Source organism: Leucoraja erinacea, chromosome 3 (genome assembly GCF_028641065.1).
Source record: "Leucoraja erinacea ecotype New England chromosome 3, Leri_hhj_1, whole genome shotgun sequence".
Classification (NCBI taxonomy): Eukaryota; Metazoa; Chordata; class Chondrichthyes; order Rajiformes; family Rajidae; genus Leucoraja; species Leucoraja erinaceus.
In genome coordinates this window covers 15,792,885-15,813,508 of record NC_073379.1, presented here as the reverse complement: position 1 = coordinate 15,813,508, position 20,624 = coordinate 15,792,885, and the positions used below count along the sequence as shown (strand labels likewise).

At 41.1% G+C, this 20,624-nt stretch overlaps 1 protein-coding gene across 4 annotated transcripts in view; it reads left to right on the top strand.

Annotated features, from left to right (window-relative positions):
- Positions 1 to 20,624, top strand: part of LOC129695333 (transcription factor TFIIIB component B'' homolog) — an 89,528-nt gene that overhangs the window by 31,234 nt on the left and 37,670 nt on the right. For all 4 annotated transcript variants that reach the window (XM_055632182.1, XM_055632180.1, XM_055632183.1 and 1 more), the window contains exons 9-15: positions 339 to 393; positions 1,445 to 1,588; positions 11,085 to 11,381; positions 13,092 to 13,254; positions 15,229 to 16,306; positions 18,252 to 18,346; positions 19,389 to 19,731. In XM_055632182.1, the coding sequence (XP_055488157.1) occupies positions 339 to 393; positions 1,445 to 1,588; positions 11,085 to 11,381; positions 13,092 to 13,254; positions 15,229 to 16,306; positions 18,252 to 18,346; positions 19,389 to 19,731 (2,175 nt within the window). The remainder of the gene's footprint in view (positions 1 to 338; positions 394 to 1,444; positions 1,589 to 11,084; positions 11,382 to 13,091; positions 13,255 to 15,228; positions 16,307 to 18,251; positions 18,347 to 19,388; positions 19,732 to 20,624) is intronic.

Sequence of the window (20,624 nt, the reverse complement as noted above, 5' to 3'; positions counted from 1 at the left end):
ATATCTGCCCTTTGATATTGAGCTCTCATCTTCCTAAGCAGCCTAAGTGTGGCATCTTATCAAAGGCTTTCTGAAATTCTAAGTAAACAACATCTACTGATTCCTTTGTCTGTCCTGCTATTTACTTCTTCAAAGAATTCCAGCAAATTTGCCAAGCATGACCTCCCCTTCACAAAGCCATGCTGACTTTGGCCTATTTTATAGTGAACCTCTAAGTACTCCGTAACCTCATCCTTTTTAATGGACTCTAAAATCTTGCCAACCACCGAAGTCAGTAACTTAAATTTTTTAACATTTATTACAGGATTTATTCGTTAACAGTTTATTTTCCCTTACAGAATAAATTTAAACGGGAAGAAAAATTGAATTCATGGAGGATAGACAAAGCATTTAGTAAGTACGCTAGTTTTATAAATGGGTGTTAGATCCTCTACAATAAAGTGATTTTACAATAAAGTAGTGTTCCAGATGTCTGTAAATGTAAGAACATAATGTAGTATGAATGATAATTGCACAATTGGCGTTCTGAGTGATACCACTGAAAACGATATCGCGAGAATTGAAATGCTGAAGCTTTAGGAGAAATGGGAAGCAAAGAATCAGCTATCAAGTATTATTAATTCTAGAGAAGATTCATTAATAAGCCTCTGTGTGTGGTGGTTATGGTCTCCATTTATGGTCTAGAGGCTCTGTGCATCTAGCATGTATTTTGCAATGGTAAAACACAGTGGTAAACACAATGGTAAAACACAGCTTTTACATTGCTTGGTATTTGTAACTTCTTATCTTTTATACTGTAACACAAGGTTAATTCCCGGGATGGTGGGATTGTCATATGCTGAGAGAATGGAGGGACTGGGCTTGTACACTCTGGAATTTAGAAGGATGAGAGGGGATCTTATTGAAAGATTATTAAGGGTTTGGACACGCTAGAGGCAGGAAACATGTTCCCGATGTTGGGGGAGTCCAGAACCAGGGGCCACAGTTTAAGAATAAGGGTTAAGTCATTTAGAACGGAGATGAGGAAACACTTATTCACACAGAGAGTTGTGAGTCTGTGGAATTCTCTGTCTCAGAGGGCGGTGGAGGCCGGTTCTCTGGAAACTTTCAAGACAGAGCTAGACAGGGCTCTTGAAGATAGGGGATATGAGGAGAAGGCAGGAACGGGGAATTGTGGATGATCAGCCATGATCACATTGAATGATGGTGCTGGCTTGAAGGACTGTATGGCCTACCCCTGCACCTATTGTCTATTGTAATATAAGGATTGGGCCATTTTGCTCAATTTGGATACCTGAATTTAGAAATAAAACTGACACACCACTTATTCAAAGACTGACATGGTCATAGATATTGTAGGTGATGTATGTTTATAAATGTTTTTGCTTTGTGTCCTTTGTGTACTTGTATCAACTGTGTTTTTACTTTATTGTGTGTCACACAGAAGAGAAGAAACCACTTGATCTGGGTTTTTTTGGAGAGCTTTTATCTCGGGTTTTGGAAGCAGAGGCAAAGAGAAAGAGAGAAAGGAATGGAGGAGATAAAAGTCAAGCTCCAAGAAAATCAACTAACAAACGGAGCAGGAAAAGTAATGTGATTTTAAAATATCTATTTAGTTTTTTAACATGCTTAGGTTATTTTACTCTGACCAGACAAAAATGTCAGATTCCAATTCATTGTCCACCATCGATTTTTTTAAACATAGTAATGTCAACTTTAAAGATCATAAATTATATTTCTTTTTAATTATAATTATAATCTCCTGGGTTATTCCTCTTCAATTGAGGTTGAAGTTCAGAGCAAAACCATTACAGACATTTAAATAAGTCTAACCAATTAAGTATGTTTGTAAGTACACATTCAATAAGGAATGAGAGGGTAATTTGTTGTAGAGGCCCTAATCATTTTCCTATATTTGGGAAATCATGGAATCAACACAGAAGGTGGTCTTTCAAACACTTTAGTTTAGTTTAGAGATACGGCGCGTAAACAGGCCCTTCGGCCCACCGGATCCGCGCAGACCAGCACATTAACACTATCCTACGCCCACTAGAGACAATTTTTTACATTTACCTAGCCAATTAACCTACAAACCTGTACGTCTTTGGAGTGTGGGAGGAAACCGAAGATCTCAGAGAAAATCCATGCAGGTCACGGGGAGAATGTACAAACTCCGTACAGACAACACCCGTAGTCAGGATCGAACTCGCTGCATTTGCTGTAAGGCAGCAACTCTACCGCTGCGCCACCATGACTGCTCTGTACAGCACTATTGTACAGATTGAAAAAGATCTGTTCCATCTAATCCCACGTTCGAACAGTTTGTCTGTAGCCCTTCAGGTGCAGATCCAAGTATTGTTTTAAAAGTGTTGAAGGTTTCTGTCTCTCCCACCTTTTCAATGAGCTCCAGGTTCTGAAAAAAACATCTTCCCCATCTCCCCTTTCATTCTTCTACCCATTATATGAAATCAATGCACTCTGGGTTTTGACACCATTGCTAAGGGAAATGGCTCCTTCCTATTTCCCATATCTCAGTCTTTTGTGATCTTACACAGCCCAGTTAAGTCTCCTCCAATCTTCCTCTGTAGCAAGAAAACTATTCGTAGCTTGTACAATTATTCCTCACAGTCTCACATTTACCAGTCCCACACTACTCTTATAAATTCCCGTGTACTCACTCCAGTAAATCAAGTCTTTAAAGTGATGTTCAGAAACATTTACATTATTTCAAATATATTATTTAACCTTTTTTTTCAATTTTCACAATTTTCCATTTCTTGTATTTTACCACCTGGATCTTTTACTTTTCAGGAACTGTGGAGTATTTGTTAAGGAACAAATATCTCTCTGTCCCTCACTCACTTTCCTTTCATTTGTTTATATATTCACTTGCACCTCCCCAAATGGTATGACCTCGCACATCTCCAGGTTTAATTGCATTTGCCATTTCTCCACCCAACTGACCAGACCATTGATATCCTCCTGCACTCTAAAGCATTCCTCCTCAGCCAGTTTTTATGCATCATCTGCAAAGTTATTTATAGTGTTCACTGCATTTAAACCTAATTCGTTAATATTACAAGAAGCAGTGGATTAAACACACTGAGCCCTGTAGAACCACACATGTACAGCCTTCCAATCCCAGAAAACCCATCAACCATTGCCTTTTGCTTCCAGTCACTGAATCAATTTTGGATTAAATTCGCAGTCCTCTTTTGGACTTCCACATTTTTTTTATCAGAGTGCCATGCATGTCCTTATCAAAACCATGGAGGCTGTATTAAGGTGATTCACTTCATTGCCTCCATTTGCCTAGATGCACCATTCTATCAACAAATGATACATAGTGTGCTTTTCTAAATTAAGTATTACACAGTGTAAATTGTCCCCATTGTGCGTAGGATAGTGTTAATATGTGGGGATCGTTGGTCGGTGCGGACTCGGTGGGCCGAAGGGCTTGTTTCCGCGCAGCATCTCTAAGGGCGGCCACGGTGGCACAGTGGTAGAGTTGCTGCCTTACAGCGCTTGCAGTGTTGGATACCCGGGTTCGATCCCGACTATGGGTCGTATGGACTATGGATCCCGACAATACCCGTCTGTGGAATTCACTGCCTCAGAGGGAGGTTCTCTGGATGTTTTCTAAATAGAGCTAGATAGGGCTCTTAAATATAACGGAGTCAGGGAATATGGGGAGAAGGCAGGAACGGGGTACTGATTGGGGATGATCAGCCATGATCACATTGAATGACGGTGCTGGCTCGAAGGGCCAAATGGTCTACTCCTGCACCTATTGTCTATTGTCTATGGGTGCTGTCTGTACGGAGTTTGTACGTTCTCCCCGTGACCGCGTGGGTTTTCTCCGAGATCTTCGGTTTCGTCCCACGCTCCAAAGATGCACAGGTTTGCCAGTTAATTGGCTTGGTGTATGTATAAATTGTCCCTACTAGGACTCGCTAGGCCGAAGGGCCTGTTTCCGCACTGGATCTCTAAACTAAACTGTGCCTTGGAATGGATTACAATAATTCAACCAGCACTAAAGTTAAGATTATACTGGACTATAATCAATGTAAAAAAAAAAAAGCAAATCTGAATATCATAAATAGAAACAGAAAGTGCTGGGAATATTCAAGAATTAAAGCAACATTCTGTGGAGACTGATGCAGAGTTAAGGTATCAGGTTTGTGACCATCAGAAGAATTGGAGAAGGGAGAATACAAATGTCCATTAAGTTGTAGAGAGGGATAAGTGGGGAGAGAGCAGAGAGAATGTCTGAAAGGATGCAGACCAAGGTCTCATTGTATGCTTTATCCCTAATAATCCCTAATAAACTAGAATGGTTGGGGCGAGGGACTCAAATAGAGAAAGCTAGTAGACAGAATGGGAGGCAGGAAGCAGAAAAGGGAAGCACTCGGACACAAGAGGAGAAAGAAAAAAAAGGAAATAAACAGAGAATAAGAGACGGGGGGTTTCTTAAATGTGCATATTTTAATGCTAGGAGCATTGTAAGAAAGGTGGATGAGCTTAGAGTCTGGATAGACACCTGGAAGTATGATGTTGTGGCGATCAGTGAAACATGGTTGCAGGAGGGCTGCGATTGGAAACTAAATATTCCAGGATTTCGTTGCTTCAGGTGTGATAGAATTGGAGGGGCAAGAGGTGGAGGTGTTGCATTGCTAGTCAGGGAAGATATTACAGCAGTGCTTTGGCAGGATAGATTGGAGGGCTCATCTAGGGAGGTTATTTGGGTGGAACTGAGAAGTGGGAAAGGTGTAGCAACACTTATAGGGGTGTATTATAGACCGCCAAATGGGGAACGAGAATTGGAAGAGCAAATATGTAAGGAGATAGCAGATATTAGTAGTAAGCACAAGGTAGTGATTGTGGGAGATTTCAACTTTCCACACATAGACTGGGAAACACATTCTGTAAATGGGCTGGATGGTTTGGAGTTTGTAAAATGTGTGCAGGATAGTTTTTTGCAGCAATACATAGAGGTACCTACTAGAGGAGGGGCAGTGCTGGACCTCCTATTAAGAAATGAGACGGGACAGATGGCGGAGGTATGCGTTGGGGAGCACTTCGGGTCCAGTGATCACAATACCATTAGTTTCAATATAATTATGGAGAGGGTCAGAACTGGACCTAGGGTTGAGATTTTTGATTGGAGAAAGGCTAACTTTGATGAGATGCGAAATGATTTAAAAGGAGTGAACTGGGACATTTTGTTTTATGGGAAAGATGTAGAAGAGAAATGGAGGACATTTAAAGGGGCAATTTTAAGAGTACAGAATCTTTATGTTCCTGTTCGGTTGAAAGGAAACAGTAAAAATTGGAAAGAGCCCTGGTTTTCAAGGGAAATTGGACATCTTGTTCGGAAAAAGAGAGATATCTACAATAATTATAGGCAGCATGAAGTAAATGAGGTGCTTGAGGAGTGTAAGGAATGTAAAAAGAATCTTAAGAAAGAAATTAGAAAAGCTAAAAGAAGATATGAGGTTGCTTTGGCAAGTAAGGTGAAAGTAAATCCAAAGGGTTTCTACTGCTATATTAATAGCAAAAGGATAACGAGGGATAAAATTGGTCCATTGGAGAGACAGAGTGGACAGCTATCTGCAGAGCCAAAAGAGATGGGGGAGATATTGAACAAATTTTTTTCTTCGGTATTCACCAAGGAGAAGGATATTGAATTATGTGAGGTAAGGGAAACTAGTAGAGTAGCTATGGATACTATGAGGTTCAAAGTAAAAGAAGTACTGACACTTTTGAAAAATATAAAAGTGGATAAGTCTCCAGGTCCTGACAGGATATTCCCTAGGACATTGAGGGAAGTTAGTGTAGAAATAGCCGGGGCTATGACAGAAATATTTCAAATGTCATTAGAAACGGGAATAGTCCCCGAGGATTGGCGTACTGCGCATGTTGTTCCATTGTTTAAAAAGGGTTCTAAGAGTAAACCTAGCAATTATAGACCTGTTAGTTTGACTTCAGTGGTGGGCAAATTAATGGAAAAGATACTTAGAGATAATATATATAAGCATCTGGATAAACAGGGTCTGATTAGGAACAGTCAACATGGATTTGTGCCTGGAAGGTCATGTTTGACTAATCTTCTTGAATTTTTTGAAGAGGTTACTAGGGAAATTGACGAGGGTAAAGCAGTGGATGTTGTCTATATGGACTTTAGTAAGACAAGGTTCCTCATGGAAGATTGGTTAAGAAGGTTCAACTGTTGGGTATAAATGCAGGAATAGCAAGATGGATTCAACAGTGGCTGAATGGGAGAAGCCAGAGGGTAATGGTGGATGGCTGTTTATCGGGTTGGAGGCAGGTGACTAGTGGGGTGCCTCAGGGATCTGTGTTGGGTCCTTTGTTATTTGTCATGTACATCAATGATCTGGATGAAGGTGTGGTAAATTGGATTAGTAAGTATGCAGATGATACCAAGATAGGGGGTGGTGTGGATAATGAAGAGGATTTCCAAAGTCTACAGAGTGATTTAGGCCATTTGGAAAAATGGGCTGAAAGATGGCAGATGCAGTTTAATGTTGATAAATGTGAGGTGCTACACCTTGGCAGGACAAATCAAAATAGGACGTAAATGGTAGGGAATTGAAGAATACAGTTGAACAGAGGGATCTGGGAATAACCGTGCATAGTTCCTTGAAGGTGGAATCTCATATAGATAGAGTGGTAAAGAAAGCTTTTGGTATGCTAGCCTTTATAAATCAGAGCATTGAGTATAGAAGCTGGGATGTAATGTTAAAATTGTACAAGGCATTGGTGAGACCAAATCTGGAGTATGGTGTACAATTTTGGTCGCCCAATTATAGGAAGGATGTCAACAAAATAGAGTACAGAGGAGATTTACTAGAATGTTGCCTGGGTTTCAACAACTAAGTTACAGAGATAGGTTGAATAAGTTAGGTCTTTATTCTCTGGAGCGCAGAAGGTTAAGGGGGGACTTGATAGAGGTCTTTAAAATGATGAGAGGGATAGACAGAGTTGATGTGGACAAGCTTTTCCCTTTGAGAATAGGGAAGATTCAAACAAGAGGACATGACTTCAGAATTAAGGGACAGAAGTTTAGGGGTAACATGAGGGGGAACTTCTTTACTCAGAGAGTGGTAGCGGTGTGGAATGAGCTTCCAGTGGAAGTGGTGGAGGCAGGTTCGTTGGTATCATTTAAAAATAAATTGGATAGGCATATGGATGAGAAGGGAATGGAGGGTTATGGTATGAGTGCAGGCAGGTGGGACTAAGGGAAAAAAAGTTGTTCGGCACGGACTTGTAGGGCCGAGATGGCCTGTTTCCGTGCTGTAATCGTTATATGTTATATGTTATAATAAATAATGTTGCAGCATCAGCAGATCTCCAATCCACTGTCATCACCCCTGTAGCAGAGAGGATAGAAACATTGTATTCGGAAATCTTTTCTTTCACCAGCCAGGAGATATTTAATCTAAGCCTCGTTATTTATCCGTTTGCAAAGATGATGAGCCGTTTCCCCTTTTATTATGGTTATTCCAATCCAGTAATTCACATTCACGTTAACTGTAACATCTTTTGCCAGGAAACTCATTAAGTATCTTACCCGTGTCTGCAATCATTTCACGGGTTATCTTTTTCATCACAAATTGGCTCCATTGGGAAACTAATAACATTATACTTGTGTGTGTATCTTGTGCACTGGCTTCCATGACTGTTTTTGGTGTTGCATCCCAACAGGAGATTTCAACGTGAATAATATAACCAAACCTGTGTTTGGTCTGGCAGTTGTATTTGCAGCGGGATTGGTAGCCACCAGCAACAAGAACTGTGTTCTCTTTCTAAAATCAAGAGGTTTAGGCTAGTTATTGACTTAGCTGATGGCAGCACAAATGAGCAATTAAACATGGAAACTACTTAGTCATATAAATCAGCTGTGCCTCAATCAGCTGATTTACTCAAAGTGCTGCTGCATGCACGTTTGACAATTACCAAAGCCAATTAACCTACAAACTTGTTGAAACCAGAGCACTCGGAGAAACACAAGTAGATCACGGGGAGAAGGTCAGGATCGTGGTCAGGATCGAACCCAGGCTTCTGGCACTGAAAGGCAGCAACTCTACTGCTGTGCCACTGTGCCGCCCCAACATGACAGCACTGCATATAAGATCTATGTGCTACTGTCAAAAGAAAGATAGGGAGGCATATGCACACCAAGTTAACTTTCTGCATTAAGATGGAGAGTGACACAGTTAATTCACAGACTAGGGACCTGAACTTAAAGAAAGAAGACTTTGACGGTATGAGATGAGAATGGGCTAGGATAGACTGGCACATGGTACTTAAAGTGTTGACGGTGGAGATGCAATGGCAAAGATTTATGGATTGCATGGATGAACTACAAAAATTGTTCATCCCTGTCAGGCGAAAAAATAAAACTGGGAAGGCGGCTCAACCATAACTAACGAGGGAAATTAAGAATAGTGTTAAATCCAAGGAAGAGACATATAAATTGGCCAGAGGAAGCAGCAAACTGGAGGATCGGGAGAAATTTAGAATTCAACAGAGGAGGACAAAGGTGTTAATTAAAGAAGGAAAATAGAGCATGAACGAAAGCTTGCGGGGATTATAAAAACTGACTGTAAAAGCTTCTTAAGATATATGAAGAGGAAATGATTTGTGAAGACAAATGTAGGTCCCTTACAGTCAGAAACAGATGAATTTATAATGAGAAACAAGGAAATGGCAGACCAGTTAAACAAGTACTTTGGTTCTGCCTTCACTGAGGAAGACACAAACAATCTCCCAGAAATACTAGGGGACCGAGGATCTAGTGGGGTGGGACGGACTGAAGGGAATCCACATTAGTCAGGAAATGGTGTTAGCTAAACTATTGAGACTGAAGGCAGAAAAATCCCCAGGGCCTGATGATCTGCATTCCAGAGTACTCAAGGAGGTGGCCCTAGAAATCGTGGATGCATTGGAGATAATTTTCCAATGTTCTATAGACTCTGGATCAGTTCCTGTGGCAATGTAACCCCACTTCTTAAGAAAGGAGGGAAAGAGAAAACAAGGAATTATAGACCAGTTAGCCTTACATCGGTAGGGGGGAAGATGCTTGAGTTGATTATTAAAGATGTAATAGCAGCGCATCTGGAAAGCAGTGACGGGATCAGTCAAAGTCAGCATGGATTTTTGTAGGGGAATCATGATTGACTAATCTTCTGGAATTTTTTGAGGATGTGACAAGTAGAATGGATATGGAAGAGCCAGTGGATGTAGTGTATCTGGACTTTCAAAAAGGAGTACTGATCGTGGATGATCAGCCATGATCACATTGAATGGCGGTGCTGGCTCGAAGCACCGAGTGACCTACTCCTGCACCTATTGTCTAAAAGCCTTTGACAAGGTCCTACACGAGAGATTAGTGTGCAAGATTAAAGCACATGGTATTGGGGGTAGAGTATTGAATAGAACTGGTTGGCAGACAGGAAACAAAGAGTAGGAATTAACGGGTCCTTTTCAGAATGGCAGGCAGTGATTAGTGGGGTGTCGCAAGTCTCAGTGCCGAGATCCTAGTTATTTACAATATATATTAACGATTTAGACAAGGGAATTAAATGTAACATCTCAAAGTTTGCGGATGACACAAATCTGGGTGGCAGAGTGAGCTGCGAGGAGGATGCCATGACATTGCAGGGTGACTTGGATTGGTTGGGTGAGTGGGCAGATGCATGACAGATGCAGTATAATGTGGATAAATGTGAGGTTATCCACTTTGGGGCAAGGACAGGAAGGTAGATTATTAACTGAATGGTGTCAGATTAGGAAAAGGGGAGATGCAACAAGGCCTGGGTGTGCTTGTACATCAGACTGAAAGTAAGCATGCAGGTACAGCAGGCAGTAATGAAAGCTAATGGCATGTTGGCCTTCATTGCAAGAAGGTTTGGTTTAGGAGCAAGGAGGTCTTACTGCAGTTGTACAATGCCCTGGTGAGACCACACCTAGAGTATTGTGTGCAGTTTTGGTCTCTTAATTTGAGGAAGGACATTCTTACTATAGAAGGAGTGCAGTTCACCAGGTTAATTCCCGGGATGGCGGGACTGACATATGAGGAAAGAATGGGTCGACTGGGCTTTTATTCACTGGAATTTAGAAGGATGAGAGGATATCTGAAAGAAACATATACAATTCTTAACACACAAAATGCTGGAGTAACTCAGCTGATGAGTTCTTGGACAGGCTAGATGCAGGAAAAATGTTCCCCATGTTGAGAGGGTCCAGAACCAGGGGTCATAGTTTAAGAATAAGGAGCAAGCCATTTAGGACTGAGATGAGGAAAAACTATTTCACCCAGAGAGTTGGGAATCAGTGGAATTCTCTGCCACAGAAGGCAGTGGAGGCCAATTCACTGGATCTTTTCAAGAGAGAGTTGGATATAGCTCTTAGCAGAATCAAGGGATATGGGGGAAAAACAGGAATGGGGTACTGATTTTGGATGATCAGCCATGATCATATTGAATGGCTTGAAGGGCCGAATTGCCTACTCCTGCACCCTTATTCTATGTTTCTGTTGTTTAGATTTAGTGCAATTCTCAAAGTCGTCAGATTATTTAAAAAAATGTCAGTCAATGCGCTAAGAAACAGGGCTAAAGCCCTTTATCGGTTAGGAATGAAAAGTTGTTTATTCCCCAGTGTTCACTTCCATAAGCAATGAACAATGAACACTGGGATTTTCTCACACACTACACCTTTGCTAATAAATGCATTTTTTTTTTCAGGCTGGACTGGTGATCTCTCTTTTCCAGCAGAAATAAAGAACTAAGGTTTACAATAAACACTTTTACACAAGGATTAATATAAAAAATGAACTTCAGCCCTTTGTAGCAAGAAACTGTACAACATTATACATTAGAAAACTTGTTTTTACAAACTGAGATAGATTGTTTTGGTGAATTGTAAGGCATTGCCATTTTCAAATTGCCATTTTTCGGCATGCTATGAATATTTGACGTGCAATTTTACTGGAGTGACCCACTTCGGAATGTTCTTTAAAAAAAAAACGTTACCATTTCTGTTTTTTCTTTTTCATACATTAGGCAAGATATTGAAAGAGTCCGAAAGTGATCCTGATGACCCTGATTCAGTTGAAGATACTGATCACGAATTAGCAGAGGATGAGTCTAATGGCATAGCAGAAGGAACTGAAGCATCCTGCAGTCTGGAAGGTGCACAGAATGGAGACTCCATATCAAAAGCCTATTCGATCAAACACAAGCGAAAACGAAAGATGAAAGATGCTGCAGAACAATCAGAGGAAGAAATTGTTACTGAACAACCAGAGAAAGATGATGACATTGAAAAATCAGAATGTAAAGTACATCAGCACAATAAAGGTAAAAGTTATACTGTGTGGGCATCTGGATTGGTTTTATTTAAGGCTGATGGAACAATGTTATCATCCCTTTCACTGTTGCTGAACCTGGACCATTATATAACTGTGGCTAAGGCTGAGGGAAAGAACAGAATGAAGAAGCTTCCTCAATGAATTTTGCTGTTTGGAAACCATTTCTTAGCTAAATAGCCAATGGATTTAAAATTTGCATCGCTGAACAAAATAAAGATAAGACAAGATAGCTCTTGATAAGCACCGTTGTGCTTGTTGATGGAGATTAAATCCTTCATTTTAAAGACTGACATTGGAATAATTGCAGTTGTATCTAAAACTACACAGTAAAATTGATCATCTTTTTCCTGTTATGTTTATATTGAGTCGAAGCTAGCTGGAAGACTAGAAATAAGTCCCAGATTTGCACACAGTTGCCATGAATATACACGCAGAAGGCTGAATCTGTCAGTTTGCCCTGTCATTGGGAAGTCACTTCTCAGACCCTGTGCCAGTATTACCTGATACAGGACTTAAACTCCATTCATTTCCCAGGATAAAATAAATTTATTTTGTTGTATTTATATTTATTTTAATGATTTTTAGTATTTTGTGCGTTTAATTGAAATAACTTTTTAATAAGTAAATTTAAGTCAATTTTAACATTTTAATAGATTTTTGCAAACTGAAAAGTCCATGATACCTTTGGTAGAAGATCAGGTTTTACCTACCGTAAAACACTATTAGCTGTTCCGGAGAGGTCATCTCTGCACCATACCGTGCAAGAGCAGGCTGTTACCAACTCTCTGCCCAATTTGTGTGGAAGGCCACTGAAGGCACTGGAGGCCGATTCTCTGGATGCTTTCAAGAGAGAGTTAGATAGAGCTTTTAAAGATAGTGGAGCCAAGGGGTATGGGGAGAAGGAAGGAACGGGGTACTGATTATGGATGATCAACCATGATCACGGTGAATGGGGGCGGTGCTGGTTCGAAGCGCTGAATGGCCTACTCCGGCATCTGTTGTCTATTGAAATTGTTTCTCGCTATCTGAGTGGAATAAATGCAGTTACAGTAGCTGACAATTCCAGGCGATAGACCCATCCCCTTATTTTTCGCACAAACTTCTCATCTTCCTTATTCATATATATATGGTGTACATATAGCTGCTAAATTTGTATAAGATAATTATAAGCAGTTGAATAAGGGGTGGGAATTAATAAGCTTTGGCTTCTTCCTGCTCCTTTTCGGACACATACAATTTCATTTATTTATAGACATTGTTTATGACACTTTATAAATATTCTTGTTTTGTTTTTTGTATGCTATTTCACACTTGCTTTTTATTCTTTTATTCTGTTCGAAATAAAGAATTAAAATTAAAAAAATAATAATAATTCATTGTTGATCTCTCTCTGCTAATGATCCCTCTCTTTGACCTAAATTGACAACCTTCATGTTCTGAGCTTGGAAATTCTCTCCAAAAATGATTTCATCTTTTCTCTTTCTTCTTGTAGGACATTTCTCAAAGCTGCCCATTTGACTATTCTTCTTGTAGGACATTCCTCAAAGCTGCCTATTAATGTTAAAACTGCTTCTGTGAAATGCCTTGGCAAGTTTTGTTATAAAGGTGCTATATATGTGTATGTTTCTTGTTTTTGGCTGCCTTTATCATATAACATTAAAAGGTTTTGTGATTTTCTTTTCGTGAACATATTAAATAGGAGACAGGGAAGATTCAGTTTCAGTTTCAATTATAGAAGATGAAGATGAAGACAATAATGTGACCAATGGTGAAACATTGTCTGACCTAGAGACATCTGAAAGCAAACAGTCATCGCATGTCAGGAGAAAGGAGAAACCCAAGGAAGAAGATAATTTATTAAGGTACAATTGATAAACTTGCATTTATATTGTTCGTTTTCATGTTAGTTAGTTTTAGTTTAGTTTAGAGATACAGCACAGAAACAGGCCCTTCCGCCCACCGGGTCTGCACTGACCAGCGATCCCCGCACATTAACACTATCCTACACACACTAGGGACAATTTTTACATTTACCAAGCCAATTAACATACATACTTGTACGTCTTTGGAATGTGGGTGGAAACCGAAGATCTCTGAGAAAACCCATGTGGTCACAGGGAGAATGTACAAACGCCGTAGAGACAGCACCAGTAGTCTGGATTGAACCCGGGTCTCCGGAGCTGCTGTAAGGCAGCAACTCTGTGCTGTGCCCTGGTGTTTCAGTTATCAGCTGCCTTCAATTCAAAACAATACTTTGCATGTGTTTCTGTTTGCCCCTTCATGAATCTACAGAAACAACTGTTGTTGAAGCAAACATTAGGGCTCCTTTGCTAGAGGAGTGGGTATGTTTCTATACTGATCATGTTAAAAAGTAGACAAAATTAAAGTAGGAAGCACAATGATGGCACGTAACTTTCAGTTCAGAAGTTGTAAGAGACATGCAGCTGGTTTGCAAATTGGAGCTGACAGTAAGTAGAGCAATAATTTATGCTAATCCAATTAAATGCCAATCCCTGGGTGCACATGGGATATTATAGTTGGTTTAGGTGGTGGTATTTGAGGAACACCTTAATACGCTAAGTATTTTCGGAAGGCTTTTTCTAAAAGAAAGAGAGAGTGATAATGCACGGAAATAGGCCTTTCAGCTTAACTTGCCCATGCTGACCAAGATGCTCCATTTACACTAGTTCCTCCTGTCCTCATTTGGCCCAAACACCACTAAATACTGGTTCTGGAGAGGGTCCAGAGGGGGTTTACAAGAATGATTCCAGGAATGAGTAGGTTAACATATGACGAGTGTTTGTCGGCACTGGGCCTGTACTCACTGCAGTTTAGAAGAATGATGGGGCACCTCATCGAAACGTACAGAATAGTAAAAGGCTTGGATTGAGTGGATGTGGAGAGGATGTTTGCACTAGTGGGAGAATGTAGGTCATAGCCTCAGAATTAAAGTTCTTTTAGGAAGGAGATGAGACATTTCTCTTTGCCACAGAAGGCTGTGGAGGCTATCAGTGGATATTTTTAAGGCAGAAATAGACAGATTCTTGATTAGTGCAGGTGTCAGAGGTTATGGGGAGAAGGCAGGAGAATGGGGTTAGGAGGGAGAGGTGGATCAGCCATGATTGAATGACAGAGTAATGAATGACTTGATGGGCCGAATGGCCTAATTCTGCTTCGATCAATTGTGACCTTATTCTGGGATACATCGTGAACAAGATGGCAGCACATTTTCCCAGCATTGATGATAATTTGTATGAGCACAAAAGAAAATAAAAATTATAATAGAAGTCGAAACTTGCATCAAGAAATTCACATTGGATTACTTCTTAGAATGATACTGTATTTATTAACTAGCGATCCACCAGCGATTTTCTGGCATCCTTCGTTCTCGGATTATCCGTTTGGCTGAACCAACAGAGGTCATGGGCTCTGAGAGGAGTCCAATGGTACAGGAACGGTCGTCTGCCAAAGAGCCGCCATACCAGCCCACAAAGTCGGCCTCAGAAGTCGGTTATGAGAACGGATCTGCCGGTTAAGACCGGGCCTGAGTTTCGGAGCCCCGGCTGCAGGGAGCAAATTCGACCTGTCGATCGGCTGCGGAAGACCCCATGAGGTCGTGTTTGGCCGTCTCACACGGTCTGAGAGGGATTTCAAGTGCGCTCTTGTAATTTTGTCCGGATTAAAGGAGTGCCCACCACCAGTTGCTGGAAAATCAGTGGTGGACCTTTATTGATTAATATTAATGTTGAGTTAAGAACCTTGAAAGGTAAGATTGCCTTCACTTTTATGAATATAAGTAATTTTCTGCTAAGTAATTTTCAATATATTTGTTTCAGTGGATGTGAAGAGGAAACACTGTCAGGAACAACAACCCCAGTCACAAGAGGAAATTCTAACAAATCTCAGCTTGCTCGGCGCCAGAAAGCTAAGCCCAACTTAAAACTGATTGGGAGGAAAAAAGCAGGAGGAAAGCAAGATATAACAACTGATGAAAAACCCAGTGCATCTTACGATAATGGGTTGGAATCTGGGGCCGTTGAGGAGAAGGAATCCGGGCAGGATGAGGAGAAGGAATCCCGGCCCATCGAGGAAAAGGAATTCCAGCCCATCAAAGAGGAGGAATCTGGGTCCATCAAGGAAATGGAATCTGCGTCTGTCAAGGAGATGAAATCCAGGCGTGTCGAGGAGAGGGAACCTGGGCGCATTGTGGAGAAGGATTCCCGGCCCATTGAGGAGAAGGGATTTGAGCCCATCGAGGAGAAAGGATTTGAGCCCATCGAGGAGAAGGGATTTGAGCCCATCAAGGAGAAGGGATTTGGGCCCATCGAGGAGAAGGAATCCGAGGTCATTGAGGAAAAGGAAACTGGGCCCTTCGAAGAGAAGGGATCTGGGGCTGTTGAAGATATGGAATTTGGTCCCGTCGAGGAGATGGCATCCGGGGCCATTGAGGGGAAGGAATCCCCACCCATTGAGATGGGATCAGGACCTGTCGAGGAGAGAGAATCTGGGCCTGTTGTGAAGAAGGATTTCAGACCCGTCGAGGAAAAGAAATCTGGCGTCATTGAGGAGAAAGAAAGCGGGCCCTTCGAGGTGAAGGGATCTGAGGCTGTCGAGGGGAAGGAATCCCAACCCATTGAGGGGAAGTTATATGGGGCTGTCAAGGAGATAGAATCATGGCCTGTTGAGGGGAAGGAATCCCTAGCCGTTGAGGAGAAGGGACCCGGGCCTGTCGAGGCAATGGCAACTGGGTCCGTTGAGGGGAAGGAATATGGGGCTGTTGAGGAGAAGGTATCCGGGGTCATCGAGGAGAAGGAGACCAGGCACTTCGAGGCAATGGGATCTGCAGCTGTCGAGGAGAAGGGATCACCGCTGCAGGATCATGACACTGGTCTGGAAGAACCATCTGAGATTAAGGTAACTTACTGAACAGAGAGACTATTAATGTATCGCCCTTTGCAAGTTTTTAATGAAAATTATCTTTGTGATTGGCAACAACAGAGCTTATATTTTGCAAAACACAGTGCTGAAGTAATTTAGCAACTCACGCTTGACCCATTGAGTTAATCCAGCACTTTGTGTTTTGCACAAGATTCTGCCATCTACAGTTCCTTGTGCCTCCAGAGCATATCTTTTAATAGGCACACTTATTTTAAATTGATCACTGCATGCATTTAATGCTTTTGTAGCAATGTTCACAATCAATTCCCGAATAGCTAGATTCCCTTCCTTCCACAAATGTTTGGGGTTTTTTTGGAGGCACTCAACAAGTTAGGCAATGGAAAGGAAAACTGATCTAACTTTTCAGGTTGAAGATGCAGTGTCTTTTGCCTAATATTTTCTCTGTTTCTCTTTCCTTAGATTCTGCCTGAACCATTTCCAGCATTTTTTATTTTCATTTAAGATTTCCAATGTTTGAATATTTTTGATTTTCATAAATATTTGAGTTTCATTCACTTTATAGTTTGGAGTTTAAATTCCTACTTCATGCTGCTGCCAATGGAGCAGTGTAATTACATTTTTTCAGATACGTATTTTAATTAACAAGTTGCGTAAGAAGGAACTGCAGATGCTGGTTTAAACCGAAGATTGACACAAAATGCTGGAGTAACTCAGCGGGACAGGCAGTATTTCTGGAGAGAAGGAATGGGTGACCTTTTGGTCGTGACCCTTCTTCAGACTGGTTTCGACTCGAAACGTCACCCATTCCTTCTCTCCAGAAGTGCTGCCTGACCCGCTGAGTTACTCCAGCATTTTGTGTCTGTCTTAATTAACAGGTTGATGGAAATTTCGAGAACAAAAAGGGTATTATGATGGGTTTTGGGTGACATTTGGAGGATTACAAGTTTTTTTTAGCCGACATCCTTATTTGCAAGTGTTCATTTTCAGAGATTTCCATGCACATTAATTCATTAATTACTTGCAGCCGCACTGGAAGAAATTCTTTTGTCGCAAACCTGCAACAGTGAGATATTGAAGCAATCTTTAGAATTGCGTTTACCTAAATCTAAGGCAGTAGCATTCATTGTGTATATGGTAGATAATACCAGTGTTGCAACCACTGAGCTATTTGTATTTGTGTTCCTAGATTATTTAAAACACTTGTTTAACTCTTGGCAGTTATGTAGATTTGTCCCTCGTGCCCACATCAATTGTGACCTTTCGATAGACAATAGGTGCAGGAGTAGGCCATTTGGCCCTTTGAGCCAGCACTGCCATTCAATGTGATCATGGCTGATCATCCCTTATCATTACCCCGTTCCTGCCTTCTCCCCATATCCCCTGACTCCGCTATCTTTAAATGCCCTATCTAGCTCTCTCTTGAAAGTATCCAGAGAACCGGCCTCCACTGAGGCAGAGAATTCCACAGACTCACAACTCTCTGTGTGAAGAAGTGTTTCCTCGTCTCCGTTCTAAATGGCTACCCCTTATTCTTAAACTGTGGCCCCTGGTTCTGGACTCCCCCAATATCGGGAACATGTTTCCTGCCTCTAGCGTGTCCAAACCCTTAATAATCTTATATGTCTCAATAGGACCCCTCTCATCCTTCTAAACTCCAGAGGGTACAAGCCTTGCTGCTCCATTCTCTCAGCATATGACAGTCCAGCCATCCCTTTCCTTTCATGATATTATTTATTTTATATTTAAAAAAAGAAAAGAAAAATATGATCATACCACTGCCCACATGGAACTCATTGCATTTGTGACACTTGCAGATTTGGGCAAACTTATTTTGACAGTAGCAATTGATGTGAGAGTGTTGCAGTCTCTTTTTGTCTGTCAGCAAACTTGTCTATGGGTGACTTTGTCCAGTCGTTATTGTTTCCAAAGTCAATATGACCTTGGGTTTACTTTTGTATAGAATGTCAGCAGTGCATTGATGTCTGAAACAACAGAAGCTGATAAAGCTGAAGAGATAACATCAAGCAAAGTACAAGATTCTGACACTGAGCCATGGTAATGTATTTCCTGTAATTGTTCTGTTTGTCTAAGCATTGTTTTCAACGTTGCTGCATGATAGGTGTCCAGGTATATATGAGAATGGTTTGTGACGTTTTTTTTATTTCGACTCGGTTTAAAAAAAAATCCTTACCATAGTGTCATCTATAAATTGGTTTTAAGGGCCTGCCCGACTTAGACGATTTTTTTGTCATAGTCGTAGCTTGTCATACCTTGTCATAGTCGTAGCAGGTCGCCGAAAAAATGGCGACTGGACCCTCCTACAACAATGTCTGCGACAAGCTACAACAACCTACCACCTGGTCGACGTCAAGCTGTGGCAAGCTACCGACAAAGTCGCGACTTAGGACGTCCACCTACAACCACACCTATGACAACCTACAATGACATTGACGACAACCTACGGCCACACAGGCGACAACCGAAGTCAACCTACGTCCACCCGCGACAAGCTACGACCCATTTGGCGACAACTGAAGACGATGCCTGTCGCTACTTGACTTCTCTTGACGCCGGTACCTGTCGCTGGTTGACATAGGTAGTCGCCAATGGAATTCAACGAAGTCAGCACTGGTGACAACCTACTTCACCTGGCGACAACCTATGACAGGAGAAGCCAAGCTACGCTCATTGGCATCAAACCCACTCGTTGACTGTCGCTAAAAAATTTTGAACGTTTTGAAAATCCAGCGGCAACCAGAAAGAAGCTACGACACTTTGGGCGACTGAGGGGACGACTCACGGCCATACAGGCGACACCCCAGAGACCATGTGGCGACAGCCTAGTTGCCTGCAGTCGACTAAAAAATCGCCTAAGTGGGACAGGCCCATTACTCTTAATTACCAAACTATTCTTGGGTGCTGACTAATTGAATTTAAGAATGACCAATTACAAAGGTGGATAAAATAGTGAGAAACTTCTAGTGAGATGGTTTTGTGACCAATCATCAAATTGGAAAAGAGTATGTAAGAAGAATTCAGAAATACAGTTTACGGTTAAAGGTGTCAAGCCTGTATTTTAATATTTGTTTTGCTTTAGGGCTGTAGAGAAACGAGAGGAACCCAGAAATAAACCATGTCGACCTGTAAGGAGTCGTTTCCAGAAGCCCAAGCCAAATTTAGGGAGAGCGATGGTAAAGAAAAATGTGTCAATGCAAGAAAAAAAAGTTGCTGCAGCGCCAGAAAATAATAGTGCAATTCAAGACGTTGTTGGGCTCAGTCCAGATACCTCTATTAATAAAGCAAGTGAAGCTCACCAGCACTCTGCAAGCAATGCTTGTTTTGTAATGGGTGCAAGAAATTTGGATGACATTCCAACGCAGCAAGATGCAGTCCAGAATCGATCAGGAGGAACCAATGCATCAGCAGTCTCATCATCTCTGGTACATTTAATGGCTAAAGTTTCTTATACTTCATATTATTTGGTGAATTTGCACTTTTAGCACTGGTGTTCTTTCCAAAAAGTGCATCTCAAAATAAATCGGTAATCTATCCAAAAACCATTCTATCGATTGCTTTCACAGATTTATCATATTCTCTTCTTCTTATCATCAATACTTCTGTTCTTATTCATAATTTTTCCTCTTGTTTATGATTTTTCCTCTGGTCTTTTATTTCTTATCTTTCACTCAAATTAAAACATGGCAGTGCATTTCATTCATGTCGCATTTGTCGCCTGAAATTTCCAAATTTCTATTTATCTTTATAAGAAAAATGCTTATTGTGCCTGCATCCATTTGCTCTCCCATCACATGAATCTGAGTGTGTAGGAAGGAACTGCAGATGCTGGTTTATACCGAAGATAGAGTAACTCAGCAGGTCAGGCAACATCTCTGGAGAAAAGGAATAGGTGACGTTTCGGGTCGAGACCCTTCTTCAGTCACTGTTGAGGTTAAATGATTTTCATAAATATTTAATATCAGCCAAGTGCTTACCAACTAAGCATTCTAATGCAATTCATATAACATGCCTTGAACCTCCACTTCCTAATCTATTGTCTGATCTTTCATTTCCTTTAACAATTTGCTTTCATCTGGAAATTGTGGTCTGAGTTCTCGTGCTAGCTCAGAAAGCTTTAAGGCTAACTGGCTGGAAGTATATCGTGCAGATGTGTCTACCATACCACTGTATTTCCAAAGCATCTAATCTGCTTTATCTTGAAGCACTGTTTTATGTTTTCCCTCATTAAACTACACTTCCTTCCATTTACAAATCTGAAGAAAGTCAGAACCGTGTAACCCTCGCTATGATATGCCAATGATGTCTCAATGCTAGT